Raw genomic sequence first — 25,320 nt, 5'->3', positions numbered from 1 at the left:
CAGGAACTTTGGTAGACATCTCGACAATATTCCTACGGGTAGACATATAGCAACTACACCTACAGTAAAAAAAGAAGAAGAAGTCACTACCAAACAACTCGGACGGTAAGAGAATGACAAAGAAACAATCAACAAGTGTCAGACATGGCAACAAAAGGGAACCCCAGGACTCGTAGAAGACAGAGGATTAGCACCAAAAGCTCAGGGATACCCTTTGGAGGCAGCAACAGAGCAAGAACCCAGAAAAAAGAAAACGACGCGTATATCAGAGCCCTAACCAGCCCTAACCCTCTCAAACAAAAGAAAACACATGGAGTTCAACTGAAGCACTAGCATCTCTTCATACAAACAGCGAAGACAAAAAGACCATAATCACCAAAGAAATCAGACCTCGCACGAATCGCCCAAGAAAGTTTCAATCTTTTCTACTAAAGTTCAACAAAGACCAAAACTTTGTGCAAAGGGAAAGCATGCAAGAATAAAAACAACAAGAACGATGATAAACAAAAGTAGGTAAAACGAGAAAGAGTATAGGCACCAACCTGCAAGGGAAAATGAGAAGCAACGACAGAGGCATGATGAAAAGCGCGAACGGTCCAAAGCTTCGAAACTTCAAAGGAAGAAAAGCTTGGGGCAAAAAACTTTAGCAAAATGGTGATCTTTTTAAAGAAATGAAGGAACAAAACAAAGGGCAAAGATTTTTTCTTCACTAGGAAAATGAAACAGATGAAAGAAAGAAAACCGAAACCAAGGTTTAAAGCTTTTTTGTATAACGGAACGGCAAAGCAAAATAAAAGCCTAATCAATGGGCATTAAAAGCGCATGCGTATTCCCAAGGAGGTGAAAAATGCTTCACAAAGCAAGCGCCAAGAATCACGCAAGGAAGAGAAGCTCGAAATAAAAAAAATGCTCAAACACGACTCACCTAAGGGGTCGAGGCTGGAAAGCACGACCTCAAGGGAAGATCGAAGCTCGAGCAAGGGCACTGTTCATACCATGGGACGAGCTATGCGAGCTGGGATGGATGAAGACAAAAATGACCGACTTCTTATAAACGTTGGTCGACACCGACCTCTTCCCAAAGAGCTCGACCAAATTGCTATAAGGGCCCAAGAAGGCCCAAAGCAGAAGATCACAGTGATGCGTGAGCATCCTTCCTATCTTTTCCTAGTGAATTTGCATTTAATTTGTTGAGTTTAATTAGAAATTAATTAAACTTTAGCCATTATGGATGCTACTTTGAGTCTTGTGCAATTCTATTTATTTTAGGTAGCATTCGGCTGGATTTGATGGAGTTTCTACAGCACAAGAATTAAAGGAGATGACAGCAAGGAGCGTCGCGTGCGCGTGATTTGGAGCTTTCCATGGCGACGCGTGCGCGTACCTGACGCGTATGCGTGAAAAGCGAAGTTGCTCAGCGACGCGTGCATGTACTTGATGCGTACGCATAATACGCAAAGAAGACTATCGACGCGTATACGTGACTGACGCGTACGCGTGACATGCGCCACGTTCAGAAAACGCTGGGGGTGATTTCTGGGCTGTTTTTGACCCAGTTTTCAGCCCAGAAAACATAGATTAGAGGCTGCAGAATGGAGGACTCAGGGGAACACTTCTCGTTATTTCCCAAGTTAGGCATGGATCCTACGAAGCAAGTGGTCCCCATCCATCACTTGAAGACTTGCTGATTAATTAATTAATTCTGATTTAAATTTAATTTTTATTTTAAAATAGGAAAAGATATTATTTTAGTTTTAGATATTAGATTTTAAAATTATTTAGGATTAGATATAAAAGAGAAAAGAAACTTCTCTTCTGGGGATTGGCAACATTATTCCACCTCATTCCACACTTTACAGTTTTTACCTGAATCCTAGTTTTCTCTCTGAACCATGAGCAACTAAACCTCCATTGTTAAGGTTAGGAGCTATGTCTATTGTATGGATTGATACTATTATTTTTCTATTTTAATTCATGTACTGATTTATAATTCAAGAATTGTTTTCGTTCTTTATCTTATGAATTTGGGTGGAACGAAAGTATGACCCTTTTTCTAATTTAGTTCTTGTATAACTTGGAAAAGCTCTTTACTTGAACAACAGCTTGAAAACATATTCTCCTAAATTTCTAATTATCTGGACTTAACGGGATACGTGACATATAATCCTCTTATATTTGGGTAATTAGGATTTTTGTGGCATATAAACTAGAATTAAGCTTCACCCTCTAATTGGAATTAAGTGACCAAGGAATTGGCGGTTGATGAATTTTAGAGGAGACTAAAAAGGTCTAAGGAATTAGGGTTTAGTCACATATAGTTTGCCATGAATTAAATCTTGCATGATTAAAATAGTTAGTAAGAAAAGTCAATCAGGAAAATAGATATCTCTAAAGACTTAACTGCCTTCTCCATATTTTATTCCCAACTTATTTATTTGTCTGTCTTCTGTTTAATGCTTTTTGAACTCTCAAACACTATTTTCTGTTTGTCTAACTAAGTAAATCACTTAACCATTGTTGCTTAGTCCTTCAATCTTCGTGGGATCGACCCTCACTCACCTGAGGTATTACTTGGTATGACCCGGTGCACTTGCTGGTTAGTTTGTGGTTGTAATTTCCGCACCACATAGCCCATCTAAAGGCGGCTGACTAAAGATAAGGGGACTCACCCACAAAAAATAATATAAGATAACTAACTTATCTCAAGGAAAGTCACCCCACACTACTATAAATACACTAGAGCACCCAAGTATAACTCATATTCTGATTCTATATAAAAAAAACCTACATAAAGCACGTGCTAACTTAAGCATCGGAGTCTCTTGCAGGTACCACCACCCTCCGGTGACCAAAGATCAGCAGCATCTCAAGGCTCAGCAAGTCAGACACCACAACTCCGACCACAACGGCAGATCTCCTCCGAGATCGACCATCAGTTTCAGGTAACCCGCGGAACACTAACCTTGCCACAACTAAAGCCAACTTGGACTCATAGGATTCATGCCACAAATAAAACATTTCCACAGATGAATGTGAAGAATCAACCGAAGAGCGGAGCATGAAAGAGATGTTAGAATCTCAACTTAAGAATAAGGAGATGGAGCGTGTTTTGCAACAAGTGGAAGGGATGGAGATTGTTAAAGAAAAAGTGGTTGAAGACCTAGGCGAAATTGAGCAAGAGGTGGATTCCAAGCTTAAGGACACTTCCACACCAAGTAATGTTGTTGATGAGTTTGTGGAAGTTGTTGAACCTTCTTCCATTGAGCTTGAATTTGATGTTGAGAAGGATAATGTGCAACCTCCTAGGTACATTATGGATGATGAAAGATTGGAAGAAGTTAAGCAAGCAACAAGTCCTACTATTAAAGATGATTCTGCACCAACTAATGTGCTAATTGAGATTATCGAGCCTTCCTCATTGTGTCGTGAAATTGAGGAATGTGTAGAAGAAGTTGGCGAACAAGGAATTGAAATTGAGGAAGCTTGTCAAGAAATGGAAGTAATCCAAGAAGAGCACAAGGAAGTGGAAACCACAAAGCCGTTGGAAGCCTCTCTCACTAAGCAACCATCCATTCTTTCATTCAAGTGGATAACTCTCTTATCCCTAAGCTTTACTTTCCTACTTGAATATGGTTTGCTTGAGATGGATGGTCAACTTAGAGCTCTTTGTGGAATAGGAAGCAAGAAAAAGTTGGTTAGTGGTTGGCACTATAATTCAAGGTTCATTATGGTTGAGTCATCAAAGTTTAAGTGCATAGGTTGGTATAGTACTCAATTGAAAAGATCTAGGAGAGTTTGGTGCTTAAATGAGAATTCACAAATCTTGTCACCCGGATTGAACTATGGTATCAATAAGAAGACGGATGTAAGAACAAAGTTTGGAACTCCGAAATACATATCAACCATCATCAATCTTGGGGCCTTGTCACTTTTTTAAATTTGCTTGAGAGCTTAGTGCGCCTAGTTTGGGATCCCGGTGGACATTGGATATGCAAGCATTGGTGGGGATTTAAGGAAGAATTCAAGCACAATCCACCTTGACAAGGACCCTATCATTGTCCAACTTAAGGACAATAAATAAAAGTGCTAGGTGGGAGACACCCCACCATAGTAAACTCTTTTCATTTTTCTCTTTTGTATATATTGGTAAATAAGTTTAATTTCATGTTTAATTTAGTTGGTTGAATTTATTTGGTAATCTAGGGTGTTAAATAAAGTTTGGTGGCATTTAGATAACTATTTGGATGTTTGGAATGCTTAGTTTGGTGCAAGGAGTTGAAAAATTTTGAAAAACAGAGCACCTCAAGGACGCGTGCGCGTGACCCAGGGATTCATACTACTCCTGCGTACGCGCCCATAATGATGCGTGCGCATCATGCATTTTTTGGCGCAAGACGCATGTACGGTCACCTTCCACATACGTATTGGCCCCTAACAGAGAGCACCCTCCGCGTCCCAGCTGCTCGCGTACGCGCAACCATTCCTTTTCTCCATGTCACGCGTACGCGTGACCCACGCGTATGCGTGACCACCCCTGCTTCACATATCCTTCTTTTCGTCTCTTCTCTCCATTTCTTTTCTTCTTTTCTCTTCTCTTCTCTTCTTTTCTTTCTTCAACCATCATCCACCACAATCATTCACTATCTACCATCATCTCTTGTAGTTAGTTAGTTTAATTTTCTGTTTAATTTTCTATTTTAGTGGATAAGTGTTGGATTGTTAATTTGAATTGCTGTTTCTTGATGATGAAGTTGTTTATTGTTGGATTTCTGTGTTGAGGTTATACTTTGTTGCTTGATATTGAATTCTTCATGTTTAATTTTGTGCATACTAAGAATTTATGACATTTCCTTTGAGAATATTTTTGGATTCCTATATTGCATGTTGTAGCTAGCCACCATGTAATTTGAATTCACTATCTATTGTTAGGCAATTGTGTATTATCAATGCATTTTTTGTTAGGTGATACTTGTTTATGATTGACCCTTATTTACGTCACCTAATTCATGCATTGAGGTTGAGGAATTGTGAAATTGGATTGTAAGCTTACCTAGTGACATATTTTTGAGCTTTTTAAACTTTGTGGACCATGCTTGCTATGTGATTGATCTCAACTTCTATCTCTCTTTTCTTAAGTTGCATAGCACCCATGTTTTCCACTTTATGTCAATTAGATGACGCGAACTAAACTTCAAAGTGTATCATTGATTGATGTGTGAATTTCATATTTCACTTGGTTCATTAAATTTTCTTGCACATCGATCAATGTCCAATTATTATCCAATTCATAATTGATTGATTCTTGCTTGAGTACTTTTATGCTTCTTTATTGCTTGTTTATTTGTCTTAACCAACAAGCTTCTTTAAAGTATATCAAGCACACTAGAATAAGTGAAGTGCATGCTTCTTTTGTGTAATTGTGACATAGACTTCGCACATTATTTTTCATCAATGTCACACTAATTCACTCACTTCATTTTAGTGATCATTACCTCATTCCAACAATTTATGCTCCCTTGCCTTTGCATTTACTTGTCTTACTATCCTGTTCTCTATCTTGCAGGATGATTCACCATAAGCAAAAAGGGAAGCAGAAGAAAGAACACACAGCAGCCGATTGATCCACCAGCTGAAGGTGGCAATCCGTGTAGTCATCGTACCCCCTTGCTCATCTTTGAATGCACCGAGGACGGTGCAAACTTTTAAGGATGGGGAGGTCATCCGACCAATCGGCCGTTTTTAGGTGAAAAGTTCTAATCCTAACACTTTTATTTTTTATTTTATTTTATTACTAGGCATTTTAGAATTCTTAGTTGCAGTTTCTTAAATTGCATATGTATAATAAGTTTAGTCAAAATAATAAAATTTTTCAAGAAAATTTCTTTTCATAGAGGGCATCCCAATTGATTTGAGTAAAATTTTTTATTGAACTTGCTTGAATTATATATTGTGGAACATGTTTTTGAGCTAAGAACACATAAGCTTGTGAGTTTTTTAGTCTCATTGTGTGGTTACATCATATAACCACTATTTCATTCTTGTGTGTATTATTCTCTTTCTATGATGTAATCTTTAATTTGTTTGATTTTTTATGTCCATTATTTTGTGTATGGATATATTTATATGATTGAGGCCATCATTTCATTGAGCTCACTTACCCAAATGGCCTTACCCTTTTATCCACCTTTGATTAGCCAATTTTGAGCCTATTTTAATCCCCTTTTGTTCTTAATTTTAGCACATGACTAGCCTTAAAGCCGAAAATCATGAATGTCCTTAATTTGCATTTTTTTTATTAGCTTAGACTAGTGAAAGTGTGTATCATTTAAGTGTGGAAAAATTTGGGAACATTAGTAGAGATAAAAGTACATTTTTGTATTTTTGTTGAATATCTTAGGAATTCGGTACATACTCATGCATTAAATGTTTAAACCGTATGCATTGATACTTTTGTATATATTTTATTTTGAAAAAAAAGAGAGAAAAAAAGAAAAAGAAAAGAAAAGAAAAGAAAAAGAATATGAAAGCAATAAAAAGGGGACAAAATTCTCCAAAGTAAAGTAATAATAACAATGCATATATGATGTGAAATGAAGAGAATACATGAGTGTGTGAAAAAGTGAAGAATGGATAGTTAGGTTTGTAATTGAATTGTATAGGTTGTTATATGTGTTAGGTGAGAGTTTAAGTTAATCAAAGATTCGAATTTCAAGCTCACCTAACCATATATATCATTACCTTGACCCTAGTCCCATTATAACCTATGGATAAGTTCTCATGATATTGGTATACATGCATTGAATAATTGTTGATTGTTAGATGAAAAATAAATCTTAGAAAGCATGATTAGAAGATAATTGAGTGAATCAACCCTAAACACTTGAGCGTTAGAGTGTATACACATCCAATGAGGGTTCGATTACTCAATTCTATGTTTTTATCGGTTATTATTTCTTATCTTGCAAGTTTATAATTCTTTTCAATAACTCAATTTAATTGTGGATTTGATTTGATTATGATGGCCTTAGCCCTTGCGTTCATATATGTATTCTTGGAAGTTGATTTATTTTGACCAAGTAGTTGCATGCATGTAGATAGGTTGCATTTAGATAGTTTACATTGAATAAATATTGATACCCCTTTCTTATCTTTCTTAGTTTGGCATGAGGACATGCTTGGTTTAAGTGTGAAGAGGTTGATAAACACCAATTGTGAATTTTATCAACTTTTCTCACATTTATTCAATGAAATAGCATGATTTTGTAAATTTTTCTTAAATTGTGCTTCAGGGTGAAAACATGCTTTTTAGGCTCTTAATTTGCTAATTTTAATTCTCTTTAATTCCATTCGATGCCTTGATATGTTTGTTGAGTGATTCCAGTTTTATAAGGCAAGGATTAGATTGAATAAGTGAAGAAAAAGCATGCAAAGTGGAGAATTCATGAAGATATGAGGTTTTGGGAATCTGCCATACAACGTGTACGCGTGACCCACGCGTACGTGTGACTTGAAAAATCGCAATATGATGCGTACACGTGACCCAGGCGTATGTGTGACAAGCAGCACATGACTTCATTAAAGAAAACACATTGGGGGCAATTTCTGGACTTGCTGAAACCCAATCCAACTCATTTTTGAAGCTATTAGAGGCTAAATTCAAGAAGGAACAAGGGGAGAGCAATTAGGTGTAGAATAGAAATATGCTATAAGTTATATTCTAGAGAGAGAAGCTCTCTCTTCTCTCTAGAATTAGGGTAGGTTAGATTAAATTCCTCTTAGGTTTAGACTTTAATTCTTGTCTTGATTAGTTTTCTTGCAATTTCTTGTTGCTACATCTTTGCTCTTTTAGTTCTTCTTGTTAATTTCTTATTTTGGTTATTTTTATGTTTATGAACCCTTGTTGGATCTTGATTTTCTTTAATACAATTTTGATGTTTCTTTGTTTATTGATGTTTAATTGAGTTGTTATTATTATTATTTTGCATTTGGTAGTCATAGATTTTATTAATTCTTGTTATTTACCATGCTTTCTTTTTATACCTTCTAAGTGTTTGATAAAATGTTTGGTTGGATTTTAGTGTAAAATTTTGTGCTCTGAGCTTGGGTTGAGTCATTGGAGACTCTTGAGTTATCAAACTCTTTTGTTGCTTGGTGATTGAGGATTGCTAGTTGGCTCCACTAAAACTAATCTTTGATTAGGACTTGTGGATTAATGTTGACTTTGCTCACTTGATTTTCGTTCAATTGTTAGAGGATGACTAAGTGAGAGTAAGAGACAATAATCATCACAATTGAGGATGATAATGAGGATAGGAATTCTAATTCTCATTCCTTGCCAAGACTTTTTTTTAGTTGTTAGCTTATTTCTTTTGTTATTTACATTTTTGATTCATCATCTCAAAAACCCAAAAATACTTTCTCATAACCAATAATATGTACAATTCCCTGTAATTCCTTAAGAGACGATCCAATGTTTAAATACTCTCGATTTTTATTGGGTTTGACTTAAGTGACAAACAAATTAAATTTTGATTAAGGATTATTTGTTGGTTTGGAACTATAGTTACAACCGAATTATTTTGTGAAAATTCATAACCGACGATTTCCCTCCACAACTGAACTATATAAACAAAAAAAAAAAAATACAATTAATGACACCAAAATTATATTGCTAGATTTTTTATTTTTATATTTTCTTATCACTATTGCAATCATTGTATAAATGCCAATATAAGTATATCACTAGATTTTTTGTTTTGATCTGTTTTTACTTTCTTCTCCGCGTCAACCAATATTTGTTGAGATAATAATTAGGTGATCCAATTTTGGGCCCTGAACACAACAGAACGAGTGAACAATTTTAATCAGATGCAGACATGCAGTAAACGATGTAGGCCAACGACAAAAACAAGGATGTTGCCCAACCATGTTGGTAGATCTAAGAGTTGTTGGGCTACACTATGCCCATTTAAGCTTTCCCATTTTCCAGAATCTCTGTAAATTTCATTATAAAAAATTCTCTGTAAATTTTAATTTAGTTGATCTACAGATATGAATTAATTTTTGCTAGCTGCCAATTCCAGAAAATCCTGCCACTGAATAAAATCAATGGAAGCATGAACATGGGTAATGTCTCAGCAAGGGGCCAACAATTCAGCAAAGTAGGTGAGGACAGTTAAACACTCAAACGGGCATTGATGGAGCTTGCATGGAGTTAAGGCAACCCAACGGGTACATGTGTCTATCTATGAAATTATTATGCAAAATCTGAAAGCCTAGGCCACTTTGTGGACCCTTTTCTTGGGCCCATAGATTGGACCTTTCTCTTCATTTGGGGTTAGAGTGGCCCATGATGTAGAAATCTAACCACACCTTCACATGCCACAACACCAAAGATTCATTGTAAAAATTCCCTATTATAGTCACATCCTCCATAGTACCTTGATGATAATTATATGTCACAATTCACGCTGTATGATTTTTCCCCTTAAATTTTGTATGCACGTTTGGCTTCTTTCGCAATCGTCTAATCCTAAACCGTCAGCTGTTTACGTCTTTTACATTCCATTATAAATTTTGTCTTTGAGATTATTATTAGCACACATAACTTCGTTTAATTATGCAACTTAATGAATTTTTTATTCATTTTAAAATCAAACAATAAGATGACTAAGAAAAGAATATGTAGCGTTAAATCTATTGTGATTGATGCCTAACCCCAAAACAGCAAAAGCCAACCTGAACAAGCTTCTTATTGTTTTTGGTTTATGATTACGATCTAAGAATGGAAAACAAGAAATATGAGTGAACATCTATTTTTATTTCTAACATTATTTCAAGTTAATGAGTTGAGTGGAGGAGTGGAAGAAGGATTTGGTGCTTAGAATAAGTGCTTTCTTTTAAATAATCTACTAATAATTTTTGATTAGGTGGGATCAGGTGCCATAATCAAAATTCCTCTGTTGATTCTTAAAAAAACGAAGAAGAAATATAAAATCAAATCAATCTGCATGTCATATCATACATATATCTCAGTGCAATAATAACCGCAAGTGATACACACACAAACCAAAAACACAAGTAGTAGTTGGTTTTGTTGTCATGCTTTCATTTCATAACATAATATCTATGTCCCAATAATAATATTGCCTCTGCATTTTTCTAAACACTAGAAACCACTCATCAACAACAACCACCACCACCATCACCTTATTGTTCTGCATCACAGTTTCGAGTCTCTTAATTTCTGTGCTCCAAAATCTAGTCCTAGTTTGCATGATGGCCTTTTGCTTATGTGGAACAAACTTTGATTGGATTAGAGTCCACACAGATCATTAAGTGAATTGAGAGCCATGTGTTTGAGTTTATGTCTCTGTGAGAAAAGTGATTGTGTTGGTTTTTCTCACCCTCAAAACAATCACATACTATTCACCACACCACCCATCTTTTCTATGATTCCTTTCTCCTTCTAACCAAAGATGCTTCTCTGAGACTCTTTATCTATTAAGAATCCTAACGCTTATTGCCCCAACTCAAAAAAGTTCCTTCTCTCCGCTCCTTCAATCCATCAAAAAGGGTACAAGAATTCTGAGTTCTTGTTTTTTGAAACATTGGTGTCTTTCAAACATGCATATAATGGCTCTTCACCATCCACACCGTTTATTACTAGACACAAGTTCAAGCTCTGGTGATGTAAATAGGACAAAAGATTCCTCCTTAGGCGACCCGAATTTCGACACCAACATGGTGATTATCTTGGCTGCTTTGCTCTGTGCACTCATATGTGCTTTGGGACTCAACTCAATAGTGCGTTGCGCTCTAAGATGTAGCCGAAGGTTGGCTTTCGAGACCCCGGACGAAGCAGCAGCGCGATTAGCGGTTAAAGGGCTGAAGAAGAGTGCTCTGCATCAGATTCCTATAGTTGTTTATGGTAATTCAGGTGCTACTAATAGTTGTATTAAAGCCACTGATTGTGCAATTTGCCTAGGGGAGTTTATGAATGGGGAAAAAGTTAGAGTGCTACCAAAATGTAACCATGGATTCCATGTTAAGTGTATAGATACATGGCTGCAATCACACTCCTCTTGCCCAACTTGTAGAAGGTGTTTGATTGAGCAACCAGCAACAAGTTCTGAAGTTGCAACTGTGGCTGTTGCTGTGGCTGCAGCTTCAGGAACAAGGAATAGTCATGCAGATAATAATGCTTCAGGAGGGTATCAACCTGATCATGTAGCTGTAGTTGTTGATGAGATTGGCTAGCTAGTTGAAAGTTGCTGCTTAACCTTCCACTTTGTTGGAATTCACTGATGGAGGGATGAGTAATTTGACTCATTCACATCTAGATCATGAGTGTTTGAATTTCATATTATGAATGGAGACATTGCTTTTGCTAATTTGAAAAGAAAAAAGGAGTTCATTAGAAAGAGGCAAGGGATGGAATAAATGAAGAGATAAGTATATTTTGCTTATGTATTTTTTTTTCAAACTTGAATTAGGATTTTAAGAACTTTTCATATTCTATTGTGTACTTGTATGATAGTGTGAAGAATTGAGGATATATAGAGGTAGATATTAGTGTAGAAAATTTAACTTGATTTCATATATGTTTGTGCATGTTTTCGGACATGATTGTAAATAGATTGAGAAGCAAGCAATGTGCAACTATTTGGGTTCTAAAATGGCATTTTATCTCCGGTAAATAAATATTGATGCTGAACTATGTTCAAACTCAGTTCAACTTTTACTTTAGTCCATAGTTCCTTATTCCTTATCCTTTGATAAGAGTTGTAGTGGATCTTAGGTGTAATCAAGGAATATTTAAATTGATATCATATATACTTGGTTCATGATCAACATTCGAATTGTAGAACTAATTCAATTTATATGACTGAGAATAAGAATGGCATGCGACTTGGCAATCTGTCTCAGAGTAGACACTAATGCTCCCTTTTCCCCCTCCATGTGGGTAGCATATTCTTCTCCAATAGAGAGAAATCTGCAAAGGTTGTGTGATATTATCAATGAAAGCTCTTAATTTGTTATGCCTACAAAGGAGATAAGTGTCATACAAAATACAAAGAATATTAAATATTGTATAATATATCCCAAGAGACATTAGTGTATATATTTACAAGTAAAACAAAATTGTATGTAACATTACCTAATATCATGTTTACCTTAAACTACGTCCTGAATAGCACCTCAGAAAGGCAGAGTGGGAAAATCTGATAACAACACTGAATGAGAAACTAGTCAATAAGCACAAAACACAAACGATAAGAACTCTAAAATCACTATCTTTACTCGTGGAAGAGATATATCCAGACTCTAGTCAATTATTATTATATTCAAAGTGTTCTGCATAGGTAGATGAAGGTCTAAGTTACTTTGATTCCAAACTTCAAAAGTAGAGAAATTACAAGGCATAAAGAGTAACAACATGCCAACACCCTTTAAAGTAGAGAACAAAATTTCGTTTAATGAATTGGGATTCCGAGTTTTGTCACGCCGGCACCATAGTGCTAATGAAATTTAATACATTATTTTTGTTCCTTTATAGTACCATTATCAATGAAACAAAACTTCAATCAGATTCTCTCCAATTTTTATCCACCATTTGGAAGTTGAAGGACTCGAGCATTTATACCAAATGCAAATTTTCATTTATCTTCTCCACAAGAGATTGTTGACAGGTGTGGCTAGAGCTAGATGCATATTGCATAGCATATATATATTGTTGTCAAGTCATAAGAAATAATGTAAAAATTGAATTTTATTTTATTTTATGAGTTTTGCTACGTGTACACTAAAATCAGCTACTAAAGTCAGTCATCAGTATAAAATATATATTAAAATATAAATACATATTGAAAATAAATTAAACCACACATGTATTTACACATAAATATATTAGTAGCTAATTTTAGTGACTAATTTTAGTGTACACATAATATTTTTGTAATGAGATCAGCTATAAATTGTGCTCAAATTATGATGATAGATTAACATAACATTGATGAAGGGAACCAATGTCATCATGGTCATGGACATAAGGGAGACTAATCAATAATCATAGTCATGCAGTGCTTGTCCTATTCCTGTTTGATTTGACGGGCAATTTGAGTACAAGAGCATATAGAACTCCAAGAAATCATGATTGTTTATGCTCATGGGTCATGGAATCTCAATCTCTTTGCTTCTTCTCCTATAATACCCCCTTTATGGGCTTCTTAGGCCCACATGTTGAAAATAGAAAAGGAAAATTTCATTCCATTTCCACCACTACCTTTGGATTTCAACCAAGTAATGAGAATTGTGGATATACTGTGAAGATTGAAATTGACATTACGTCAATGCTTTATTTTTCCCTTTTTTTTCTTAAAAAAAAAAAGGACCTCATAGACCATTGTCTCTTTTAACACCTGTTTGATGATGGGTGCATGGCTACTGATCCACGATACATCTTTTGTTTCATGCCTCCTCTTTTAAATTATTATTCCATTATTTGCATCTTGGTTTGAGTTGGGAAGTAGAAGACTATGCTAATTAACAATATGGAAGGAATCCCACTAAAGCACACAATTTGAACAACCACGGAAGCATTAATTTTGTCAACTATAGTAAGAGAGTGACATGCAACAAGCGAGGCAACATTTGTTTGTATGTGCGAAATTGAGTGCAATGTTGGCGAGAATCAAACCCCCTTCTCTCCTTTTCTTTTTTAAGTTGCAATCGGCACTAATTCAATTTGCGTATTTGGAACATTGCAACACTCATAATTACTGATAACAAGTTTTTTTTTTTCTTTTTTGGATTTTGCTCGGATATAAATCGATATAAATTTCTACGCATGCAAAAATGTGTTAAACAAGAGAAACAGCTTCTGCACGAGTTTTAGCCGGCCTAAATTTAATGGTTTAATAAAATTGGTTTTTCTGCATTTTAGGCCAAAAAGACATTATTTGTTTTGGTCCGACCAATAAAATACAATGATGTGGTTCCTGTGAAGGAGAGCAACAATTTGAGCGAGTTAAATAGCAAAATAGAACGATCAAGAATCAAGAGTGCATTAGTTAGTTTTCTGTTGTAGCAGTTGTTAGAGCTAGAGTCATTGACCAATTCTAGCTAAGTGCACTCACGTATAAATAGGTCACTCTGTCTAATTGATAGCTAGCTGCTTTTTTTTGTTTTTTGCATTATCAGTTTGTTTCTTTCTTTTGCAAGTAATAGTGCTCTCTAGTTCTTTCTTACTTCAACTGTTTCTGTTTTCATTCTTTCTTTCACTCTTGGTTAGTTTCTGCTTCTTGCCATTGAAGGCATATGAGAAAGCTTTCATGGTACCAAGAGTTATTGGGTTTTGATCTATGGCTTCCACACCTGAAATTTCTGGTGACTTCACCACCAACACCGCCACAAATTCTTCTTCTGTTATTGATTCTCTTCCAATCAATTTCTTCAACAAAAAATTCTTTAATCCAATCAGTGAGAAATTATGTGAGAACAATTACAAAACATGGCAACAAGTATTATTTGCCATTAGAGGGTAGGATCTTGAGGTTCATCTTTATCAAAATTGTGTTCCTCCACAATTTGATTCTACTGCAAATCAACAAGTTGGGATAGAGTCTCAACTATATAAGCAATGGAGACCAGATGATTACAATCTTAGTTCATGAATGTTAGCTTCCATGGATTCTGAATTATTCAAGAATAAAATAATAAAAAAGTATAGAAAAACAATAATAATTATGAATAATGGATTAAAAAAGAAGATAAAATTCTCATACAATTGTCTATTAGGTTTAATTGGATACTTTTATAGACAACACAAACAACGTTAATTTCTAAATGTTGTTGATATCAAATCAACTCTCATTCTAATTATATTTCCTAAATTATTTATAAAAAAATATAACTCTTAAATAATATTTTTAGGACAAAAGTACTAACTTTACAATCTCGGAAGTAATCATAACATAATCAATCTCTAGGTTAACCTTGACAATAAAGACGTGAACAACTATTGTCTAACGCTAAGCCAATCTTGTCGTTAACATCAAATGGTGGGATGAGATAATCAATTACTTATTTTATTAAATGATTTTCATAATTCATAAAAAATTGAATAAAAACAAAAATTAAGAAATACATTTAAAATAAGAAATTAGATTAAGAAATCCGAATAAAAAAAATACACTCAATTAAAAATTTGAGATTAATTCTGAAAAATTGAATTTGAATTCTCTAAATTTTAAATTTTTATTTTTAGAGAGTGAAGTATGATCTCTCACCCTTGAATAGTTTCTCTCTCATATTCTTTCTTGGTCCCACCTAAGAAATAAATGGTGAGAGATCACACTTTACCCTCTAAAGTGAAATTCAAAATTGAGAGGATCCAAATCCTGAAAGTAAAAGTAATTGTTTTTTTTTGTTACTAGTAAAAGTAATTGTTTAGTCTAACTTAAATAATTTTTTAAATTAAATTATTTGTATAAAATAAATTGATTTTTTTATCAAATCAAATAATAACACATATCAATAATCCAAAAACACTTCATATAAAGTTGACTGCAGATAAGTTTTCAGTTTTTTATTTTCTTTTTATATCTCTTTACTCTCTCATTCTATATAAGAGTATCTCTGTGATTGCAATCCAATCCTCTAAGCTAACTTGTGTCATTTTCATAATATAATTTTATAGACGAAATGAAATAAATTTTTCTTTTTTTTTTGTCATTTAAACATTGTAATTTTGATCCTAGATTAGTAAGCTGAAGAATTGTTGCATGTCACTTTGAATTTGATATTTGGTTGTTGCTTAATTTGCTTCGAAAACCTTTAATTTGGTAAACGAGACTGATGCTGAATTTTATTTTTGACAGTTAACTAGTGTTGTGTTGTTCTATTCCAACGTGGAGAAGGTGCATTCTGCTGTTATGTTCAATATTATTATCTTTAGATTTAGATAAATGCAATCTCTCCTGATAGATTTATGTATTCGTCTTCACTAGTGTTGCAAAAAAATATATAAGTCAACTTGCACCGATTAAATACAATAATTAAATATTATTGCAATAAGTGAAAAAGTAGCTAGAAATCGGCAAAACATAACAAGATCATTGCAACACAGAAGAGTTTGTCTTGTGTCACTTGGACAATTCCTGAGAGAAGGTGGTAGCCAAAGATGAAATGGTTGAGGGTGAGATAGCACTTGAGCCACCAAGGTACCATTTTTTGATGGTCTCCACCACATTGGCATTCTCTACCACAAACTTTGAATCTTCCTTCCCCTCCAAAGACACCACAATCTGCATTAACAACCATACCATTAACTAAAATTAAATATATACTGCCATGCTGAAACTCAACTAGCAAGCCAATTTTCTTTGGCTAACATCGGCCAATTTTTTCTAATTCTAAATCTTAAATTCTGTAGTCAATTTTATTTTTTGGACATATTCGCAGAGAGCAAAAGTAACGGAAATGCAAGGTACCTCCGCAGTTGGAGAGTTCGCTGGGAAATGATATGTGATGACTGAATTCTTCTTGAAGTACTTAGATTGGAAGAACTCAACAATCTTTTCCAATTCAGCTTCTTCTTCATCCTCGTATTTGTCATCAGCAGCCAAACGGTCCCTCACAGCAGTCTCAATCTGAACCCCATACTGTGCTCCCTTGATCTCTTTGATCACCACAAGCCTAATCACCTTCTCCACTGGAGCTGCAATCACTCCATCAAAGAATTCTTCTTTCTCTTCAAGCTCCTTTGGGGGTGTACCCTTCCACTGTGTCAAGTGGTTCACTATTTCAGGGTCCAAATAGACCCCGATTGTATAGAACTTCACTTGGAGGAAATGGATCTCCATGTCCTTGATTCCTGAATCATCATCCATCATACAACAAAATCAATAAGTTGATTAATTATTTGTTTTTAATATTCAAGTCAACGGAAGCAGAGTATACCTACCATGACCAAGAAGAGACAGGGGCTTGGTAGTAGTGATCGTGGAAGGATAGGAGATTTCATCAACCATTACCGTTTCACTTGCCACTGAAATTCAATCCCAAAAAATGATTAATTCACAAAACATAACATACAAAAATAAAATCAATAAATCAATAAACAACACTGAAATTGAAGAGAGTTGTGGTCTTACTAGTGTAGGAAAGGATGATGATGAATTGTGGGAAGCAATAGAAGAAGGAGTAGCAGAATGGGTATATAAGGGTGTGGTAGTTTAAGAGCCTTTGGTTTAAGACCGAAAAGTCGAAAACTAAGGTGGTAGGTAGACTTTGTAGTTCATGCACCTGTGACTGTTCAAGTCACTCAACTTCTACCATCCTAATTAATTCAATGTTGCAGACTTAACACTTTCTAACCTCTTTTTTTCCTTCACAAAAAATAGATGATATGATCTTTCTATTTACTTATTTAGTAATTACCCGAAGATAAATGTAAAATTTAATTGTTACTAAGATTTTAAATTTTTAATAGTGTAAAAAATAAGATTAAGAATTAAGTGACGTATAGGAGTAAATGGAGATGATTAGATGGGGAGGTGTTAGCGGTCAATTTTCATGCCTTTGACTATTTTGAAAACTTTCAGGTTACAACCAACCGTCCGGATTGGGGTTGGTGGCACGAGCCTCACCACTCAATCTACCTAATCATCATACATCAGCTTCAACTTGGTAGCCTACTGCCTCCTTTTTATAACAAAAATGCTCGGTATAAAAATATAATAAAAAATAAAACGATGATACTTGTGCAATAATTAAAATGACCAATTATATCTATACAATATGTAGTTTGAGAAAGAGAAAATATTGAGAACCAAAACTAGTTGTATATAATGTGTACAATGAATTAAAAAAAAGATAAAATTATAATTAAAAATTAGATTATTAATTAATTATTTAATTTTAAATTTTAAAATTTAAAAAATTAGAATTAGTATTTAAACCCATTCACACTACATACGGTTATTTCTAATCTTACCGTAACTTTCAATACACATTCAAAACTCACCGTCATCCTCTTCGGTCCTTACCTCGTATCACTGAATTCCTCGTCGGTCATACCGACGCTGCCGCATCCTCCCACCGACACCGTCCTCACCTTTGCCGATCAGCCTGATGCGCCTCGCCCTCCGACACGCAGCCTAATATTGCTGTCGCTTTTTTGCGTGCCTCTCTTCCGAACCGGCTTCATGGCGCACGAAATTGTGGTCATCAACAATGGCGCCAAAAGACTTGGAGCTCTCAAACGTGAATCACACTTTGTCACAATTCCGCAGAACTAACCAGCAAGTGCACTGGGTCGTCCAAGTAATACCTTACGTGAGTAAGGGTCGATCCCACAGAGACTGTCGGCTTGAAGCAAGCTATGGTCACCTTGTAAATCTCAGTCAGGCGAATTCAGATGGTGATGGAGATTTGATAATTAAAAGATAAATAAAACATAAAATAAAGATAGAGATACTTATGTAATTCTTTGGTTGGAATTTCAGATAAGTGTATGAAGATGCTTTGTTCCTCCTGAACCTCTGCTTTCCTATTGCCTTCTTCCAATCATTCATACTCCTTTCCATGGCAAGCTTTATGTTGGGCATCACCGTTGTCAATAGCTACTTCCTGTCCTCTCAGTGAAAATGTTCTACGCACGTTGTCACCGCACGGATAATCATCTATCGGTTCTCGATCATGTTGGAATAGGATCCATTGATCATTTTGCGTCTGTCACACGCCCAACCATCGCGAGTTTGAAGCTCGTCACAGTCATCCCTTCCTAGATCCTACTCAGAATACCACAGACAAGGTTTAGACGTTCCGGATCTCAGGAATGGCCGCCAATAATTCTAGCCTATACCACGAAGGTTCCAATCTTAGATTAGAAACCCAAGAGATACACATTCAAGCTTGTTTGCATGTAGAACGGAAGTGGTTGTCAGTCACGCGTTCATAGGTGAGAATGGTGATGAGTGTCACATAATCATCACATTCATCATGTTCTTGGGTGCGAATGAATATCTTGGAGAAGAAATAGACTTGAGTTGAATAGAAAAACAATAGTACTTGTATTAATTCATGAAGAACAGCAGAGCTCCACACCTTAATCTATGGTATGTAGAAACTCCACAGTTGAAAATATAAAAGTGATAATGGAGGTCATTGGCTTTGGCCGCAGAGAGGGAACCAGAAGAACCAAGATGAAAATACAATAGTAAAAGGTCCTATTTATAGAGAACTAGTAGCCTAGGATTTACAGAAATAAGTAATTAATGCAGAAATCTTCTTCCGGGCCCACTTGGTGTGTGCTTGGGCTGAGCATTGAAGCTTCCATGTGTAGAGACTTTTCTTGGAGTTAAACGCCAGTTTTTGTGCCAGTTTGGGCGTTTAACTCCAGCTTTTGTGCCAATTTTGGAGTTAAACACCAGAATTCTTGAGTTGACTTGGAACGCCTGTTTGGGCCATCAAATCTTGAGCAAAGTATAGACTATTATATATTGGTGGAAAGCTCAGGATGTCTACTTTCCAACGCAATTGAGAGCGCACCAATTGGGCTTCTATAGCTCTAGAAAATCTACTTCGAGTGCAGGGAGGTCAGAATCCAACAACATCTACAGTCCTTTTTCAGCCTCTGAATCAGATTTTTGCTCAGGTCCCTCAATTTCAGCCAGAAAATACCTGAAATCACAGAAAAATACACAAACTCATAGTAAAGTCTAGAAGAGTGATTTTTATTTAAAAACTAATAAAAACATAATAAAAACTAACTAAAATATACTAAAAATATACTAAAAACAATGCCAAAAAGCGTATAAATTATCCGCTCATCACAACACCAAACTTAAATTGTTGCTTGTCCCCAAGCAACTGAAAATCAAATAGGATAAAAAGAAGAGAATATACAATGAATTCCAAAAAATCTATGAAGATCAGTATTAATTAGATGAGCGGGGCTTTTAGCTTTTTGCTTCTGAACAGTTTTGGCATCTCACTTTATCCTTTGAAGTTCAGAATGATTGGCTTCTATAGGAACTCAGAATCCAGATAGTGTTATTGATTCTCCTAGTTAAGTATGTTGATTCTTGAACACAGCTACTTTATGAGTCTTGGCCGTGACCCTAAGCATTTTGTTTTCTAGTATTACCACCGGATACATAAACACCACAGACACATAACTGGGTGAACCTTTTCAGATTGTGACTCAGCTTTGCTAGAGTCCCCAATTAGAGGTGTCCAGAGCTCTTAAGCACACTCTTTTTGCTTTTGGACCACGACTTTAACCGCTCAGTCTCAAGTTTTCACTTGACACCTTCACGCCACAAGCACATGGTTAGGGACAGCTTGGTTTTGCCGCTTAGGCCAGGATTTTATTCCTGTCGGCCCTCCTATCCACTGATGCTCAAAGCCTTGGATCCTTTTTATCACCCTTGCCTTTTGGTTTAAAGGGTATTGGCTTTTTCTGCTTGCTTTTCTTCTTTTTTTTTTCGCATATATCCTTTTTTTTTCTGCAAGCTTTTCACTGCTTTTTCTTGCTTCAAGAATCAATTTTATGATTTTTCAGATCATCAGATAACATTTCTCCTTTTCCATCATTCTTTCAAGAGCCAATAATTTTAACATTCATAAACAATCAAGTTCAAAAATATGCACTGTTCAAGCATTCATTCAGAAAAATAATAGTATTGCCACCACATCAAAACAATTAAACTGTTTTAAAATTTGAAATTCATGCACTTCTTTTTCTTTTTCAATTAAAAACATTTTTCATTTAAGAAAGGTGATGGATTCATTTTCATAGATTTAAGGCATAGACACTTAGACACTAATGATCATGTAATAAAGACACAAACATAGATAAACATAAAGCATAATTTTCGAAAAACAGAAAATAAAGAACAAGGAAATTAAAGAACGGGTCTACCTTAGTGATGGCGGCTTGTTCTTCCTCTTGAAGATCTTATGGAGTGCTTGAGCTCCTCAATGTCTCTTCCTTGCCTTTGTTGCTCCTCTCTCATGGTTCTTTGGTCTTCTCTAATTTCATGGAGGAGGATGGAATGCTCTTGGTGCTCCACCCTTAGTTGTCCCATGTTGGAACTTAATTCTCCTAGGGAGGTGTTGATTTGCTCCCAATAGTTTTGTGGAGGAAAATGCATCCCTTGAGGAATCTCAGGGATTTCATGATGAGGAGTTTCCTCATGCTCTTGTCCATGAGTGGGATCTCTTGTTTGCTCCATCCTTTTCTTAGTGATGGGCTTGTCCTCATCAATGAGGATGTCTTCCTCTATGTCAATTCCAGCTGAATTGCAGAGGTGACAAATGAGATAAGGAAAGGCTAACCTTGCCACAGTAGAGGACTTGTCTGCCACCTTGTAGAGTTCTTAGGATATAACCTCATGAACTTCTACTTCCTCTCTAATCATGATGCTATGAATCATGATAGCCCGGTCTATAGTAACTTCAGACCGGTTGCTAGTGGGAATGATTGAGCATTGGATGAACTCCAACCATCCCCTAGCCATGGGCTTGAGGTCATGCCTTCTTAGTTGAACCGGCTTCCCTCTTGAATCTTTCTTCCATTGAGCGCCCTCTTCACAGATGTCCATGAGGACTTGGTCCAACCTTTTGATCAAAGTTGACCCTTCTAGTGTATCGGTGTGCATCTCCTTGCATCATAGGCAAATTGAATCCCAACCTCACATTTTCCGGACTAAAGTCTAAGTATTTCCCTCGGACCATTGTAAGCCAATTCTTGGGGTCCGGGTTCACACTTTGATCATGGTTCTTGGTGATCCATGCATTGGCATAGAACTCTTGAACCATTAAGATCCCGACTTGTTGAATGGGGTTGGTGAGAACTTCCCAACTTCTTCTTCGGATCTCATGTCGGATCTCCGGATATTCGCCCTTTTTGAGCTTAAAAGGGACCTCGGGGATCACTTTCTTCTTGGCCACAACATCATAGAAATGGTCTTGATGCGCCCTTGAGAGAAATCTCTCCATCTCCCATGACTCAGAGGTGGAAGTTTTTGCCTTCCCTTTCCTCTTTCTAGAGGTTTCTCCGGCCTTTGGTGCCATTAATGGTTATGGAAAAACAAAAAAAGCTTTAGCTTTTACACACCAAACTTAGAAGGTTGCTCGTTCTCGAGCAAAAGAAGAAAGAAGAGAGTAGAAGAAGAAGAAATAGAGGAGATAGAGTGGGTTTTGTGTTTCGGCCAAGGGGGATAGGTAGTGTGTATGTTGTGTGAAAATGAAGGAGTGAAGATGGGTTTATATAGGAGTAGAGAGGGGGGTATGGTTCAGCCATTATGGGTGGGTTTGGGTGGGAAAGTATTTTAAATTTGAATGGTGAGGTAGGTGGGGTTTTAGGAAGGATGGATGTGAGTGGTGAAGAGAATGGTGGGATTTGATAGGTGAGGGATTTTTGGGGAAGAGGTATTGAGGTGATTGGTGAATGGGTAAATTAGAGAGAGAGAGAGGTGGGGTAGGTGGGGGTCCTGTGGGGTCCACAGATCCTGAGGTGTCAAGGATTTCTCATCCCTGCACCATGTGGCGTGCAAAACGCCCCTTGCTGCCAATCCTGGCGTTAAACGCCAGGCTGCTGCCCATTTCTGGCATTTAACACTAGCTTCTTGCCCATTCCTGGCGTTAAACGCCAGTCTGGTGCCCATTTCTGGCGTTAAACGCCCAGAATGGTGCCAGACTGGGCGTTCAACGCCCATTCTGCTACCTTTACTGACATTTAAACGCCAATAAGTTTCTCCTCCAGGGTGTTCTGTTTTTAATACTGTTTTTCCTTCTATTTTTGCTTTTCAATTATTTTTGTGACTTCACATGATCATCAACCTACAGAAAATATAAAATAACAAAAGAAAATAAAAATTTAACATAGATAATTAAAGATTGGGTTGCCTCCCAACAAGTGCTTCTTTAATGTCAATAGCTTGACAGTGGCTCTTATGGAGCCTCACAAATGTTTAGAGCAATGTTGGAACCTCCCAACACCAAACTTAGAGTTTGAATGTGGGGGTTCAACACCAAACTTAAAGTTTGGTTGTGGCCTCCCAACACCAAACTTAGAGTTTGACTGTGGAGGCTCTGTTTGTCTCTGTATTGAGAGAAGCTCTTCATGCTTCCTCTCCATGGTTACAGAGGGACATCCTTGAGCTTTAAACACAAGAGAGTCTCCATTCACTTGAATGATCAATTCTCCTCTGTCAACATCAACCACAGCTTTTGCTGTGGCTAGGAAGGGTCTGCCAAGGATGATGGATTCATCCATACACTTCCCAGTCTCTAGGATTATAAAATCAGCAGGGATGTAATGGTCTTCAACCTTTACCAAGACATCCTCTACAAGTCCATAAGCCTATTTCTTTGAATTGTCTGCCATCTGCAGTGAGATTCTTGCAGCTTATACCTCAATGATCCCTAGCTTCTCCATTACAGAGAGAGGCATGAGGTTTATGCTTGACCCTAGGTCACACAGAGCCTTTTCAAAGGTCATGGTGCCTATGGTACAATGTATTGAGAACTTTCCATGATCTTGTCTCTTCAGAGGTAATCTCTTCCTAGTCAAGTCATCCAGTTCTTTGATGAGCGATGGAGGTTCATCCTCCCAAGTCTCATTACCAAACAACCTGGCATTTAGCTTCATGATTGCTCCAAGGTACTTAGCAACTTGCTCTTTAGTAACATCTTCATCTTCTTCAGAGGAAGAATACTCATCAGAGCTCATGAATGGCAAAAGTAAATTCAATGGAATATCTATGGTCTCTGTGTGAGCCTCAGATTCCCATGGTTCCTCATCAGGGAACTCCATGGAGGCCAGTGGACGTCCATTGAGGTCTTCCTTAGTGGAGATCACTGCCTCTTCCTCCTCTCCAGGTTCGGCCGTGTGGGTTGTGGTTTTGGCCTTGCACTCTCTTTTTGGATTCTCTTCTGTATTGCTTAGGAGAGTGCTAAGAGGGAGTTCAGTAATTTTCTTACTCAGTTGACCCGCTTGTGCCTCCAAATTTCTAATGGAGGACCTTGTTTCAGTCATGAAACTTTGAGTGGTTTTGAGTAGATCAGAGACTATAGATGCTAAGTCAGAGTGGCTTCGCTTAGAATTCTCTGTCTATTGCTGAGAAGATGATGGAAAAGGCTTGTTATTGCTAAACCTGTTTCTTCCACCATTATTGTTGTTGAAACCTTGTTGAGGTCTCTGTTGATCCTTCCATGAGAGATTTGGATGATTTCTCCATGAAGGATTATAGGTGTTTCCATAGAATTCTCCCATGTAATTCACCTCTTCCATTGCTGGGTTCTCAGGATCATAAGCTTCTTTTTCAGAGGAAGCTTCCTTAGTACTGCCTGTTGCTGCTTGCATTCCAGACAGACTCTGAGAAATCATATTGACTTGTTGGGTCAATATTTTATTCTGAGCCAATATGGCATTCAAAGTATCAATCTCATGAACTCCCTTCTTCTGAGTTGTCCCATTATTCACAGGATTCCTTTCAAAAGTGTACATGAATTGGTTATTTGCAACCATTTTAATGAGTTCCTGAGCTTCTACAGGTGTCTTCTTCAGATGAAGAGATCCTCCAGCAGAGCTATCCAATGACATCTTGGATAGTTCAGACAGACCATCATAGAAGATACCTAAGATGCTCCATTCAGAAAGCATGTCAGAAGGACACCTTCTGATCAATTGCTTGTATCTTTCCCAAGCTTCATAGAGGGATTCACCTTCCTTCTGTCTGAAAGTTTGGATTTCCACTCTAAGTTTGCTCAATTTTTGAGGTGGAAAGAACTTTGCCAACAAGGCATTAACTAGCTTTTCCCAAGAGTTCAGGCTTTCTTTAGGTTGTGAATCCAACCATGTCCTAGCTCTGTCTCTTACAGCAAAAGGAAAAAGCATAAGTTTGTAGACTTCAGGGTCAACCCCATTGGTCTTGACAGTGTCACAGATTTGTAAGAATTTAGCTAAGAACTGATGAGGATCTTCCAATGGAAGTCCATGAAACTTGCAATTCTGTTGCATTAGAGAAACTAATTGAGGCTTAAGCTCAAAGTTGTTTGCTCCAATGGCAGGGATTGAGATGCTTCTCCCATAGAAGTCGGGAGTAGGTACAGTAAAGTCACCAAGCACCTTCCTTGCATTGTTGGCATTGTTGTTTTCGGCTGCCATGGTTTCTTCTTCCTTGAAAAGCTCTGTTAGGCCCTCTAAAGAGAATTGTGCTTTAGCTTCTCTTAGCTTTCTCTTCAAAGTCCTTTTAGGTTCAGGATCAGCTTGAACAAGTATGCCTTTATCTTTGTTCCTACTCATAT

At 36.6% G+C, this 25,320-nt stretch overlaps 1 protein-coding gene, 1 non-coding gene and 1 pseudogene across 3 annotated transcripts; 2 read left to right on the top strand and 1 right to left on the bottom strand.

Annotated features, from left to right (window-relative positions):
• Positions 1-9,761: 9,761 nt before the first annotated feature.
• On the top strand, positions 9,762-11,678 carry LOC148581279 (RING-H2 finger protein ATL74 pseudogene; annotated as a pseudogene). The gene has a single exon (XR_015907490.1). The product of XR_015907490.1 is annotated as an RING-H2 finger protein ATL74 pseudogene (transcript).
• A 4,367-nt stretch (positions 11,679-16,045) lies between these two features.
• LOC107624010 (chalcone isomerase-like protein 2) lies at positions 16,046-17,396 on the bottom strand. The gene is made up of 4 exons (XM_016326441.3): positions 17,157-17,396; positions 16,967-17,050; positions 16,494-16,876; positions 16,046-16,307 (listed from the first exon to the last, which is right to left on the bottom strand). Coding segments are annotated over exons 1-4 (630 nt in total). The 5' UTR covers positions 17,158-17,396; the 3' UTR covers positions 16,046-16,145.
• A 7,274-nt stretch (positions 17,397-24,670) lies between these two features.
• On the top strand, positions 24,671-24,778 carry LOC148581278 (small nucleolar RNA R71). The gene has a single exon (XR_015899705.1). It is a non-coding gene; the product is annotated as a small nucleolar RNA R71 (small nucleolar RNA).
• The last annotated feature ends 542 nt before the right edge of the window (positions 24,779-25,320 follow it).

This window comes from Arachis ipaensis, chromosome B10 (genome assembly GCF_059453495.1).
Source record: "Arachis ipaensis isolate K30076 ecotype BB chromosome B10, ASM5945349v1, whole genome shotgun sequence".
Lineage (NCBI taxonomy): Eukaryota > Viridiplantae > Streptophyta > Magnoliopsida > Fabales > Fabaceae > Arachis > Arachis ipaensis.
This window is presented reverse-complemented; position numbering and strand designations above follow the sequence as displayed.

Excerpts from the sequence above, each read along its gene's own strand:
- LOC107624010 (XM_016326441.3), bottom strand. Across the intron at positions 16,877-16,966 it reads CCTGTCTCTTCTTGGTCATG|GAATCAAGGACATGGAGATC; the intron begins GTAGGTATACTC and ends ATGATGATTCAG. Across the intron at positions 16,308-16,493 it reads CGAACTCTCCAACTGCGGAG|ATTGTGGTGTCTTTGGAGGG; the intron begins GTACCTTGCATT and ends TTGTTAATGCAG.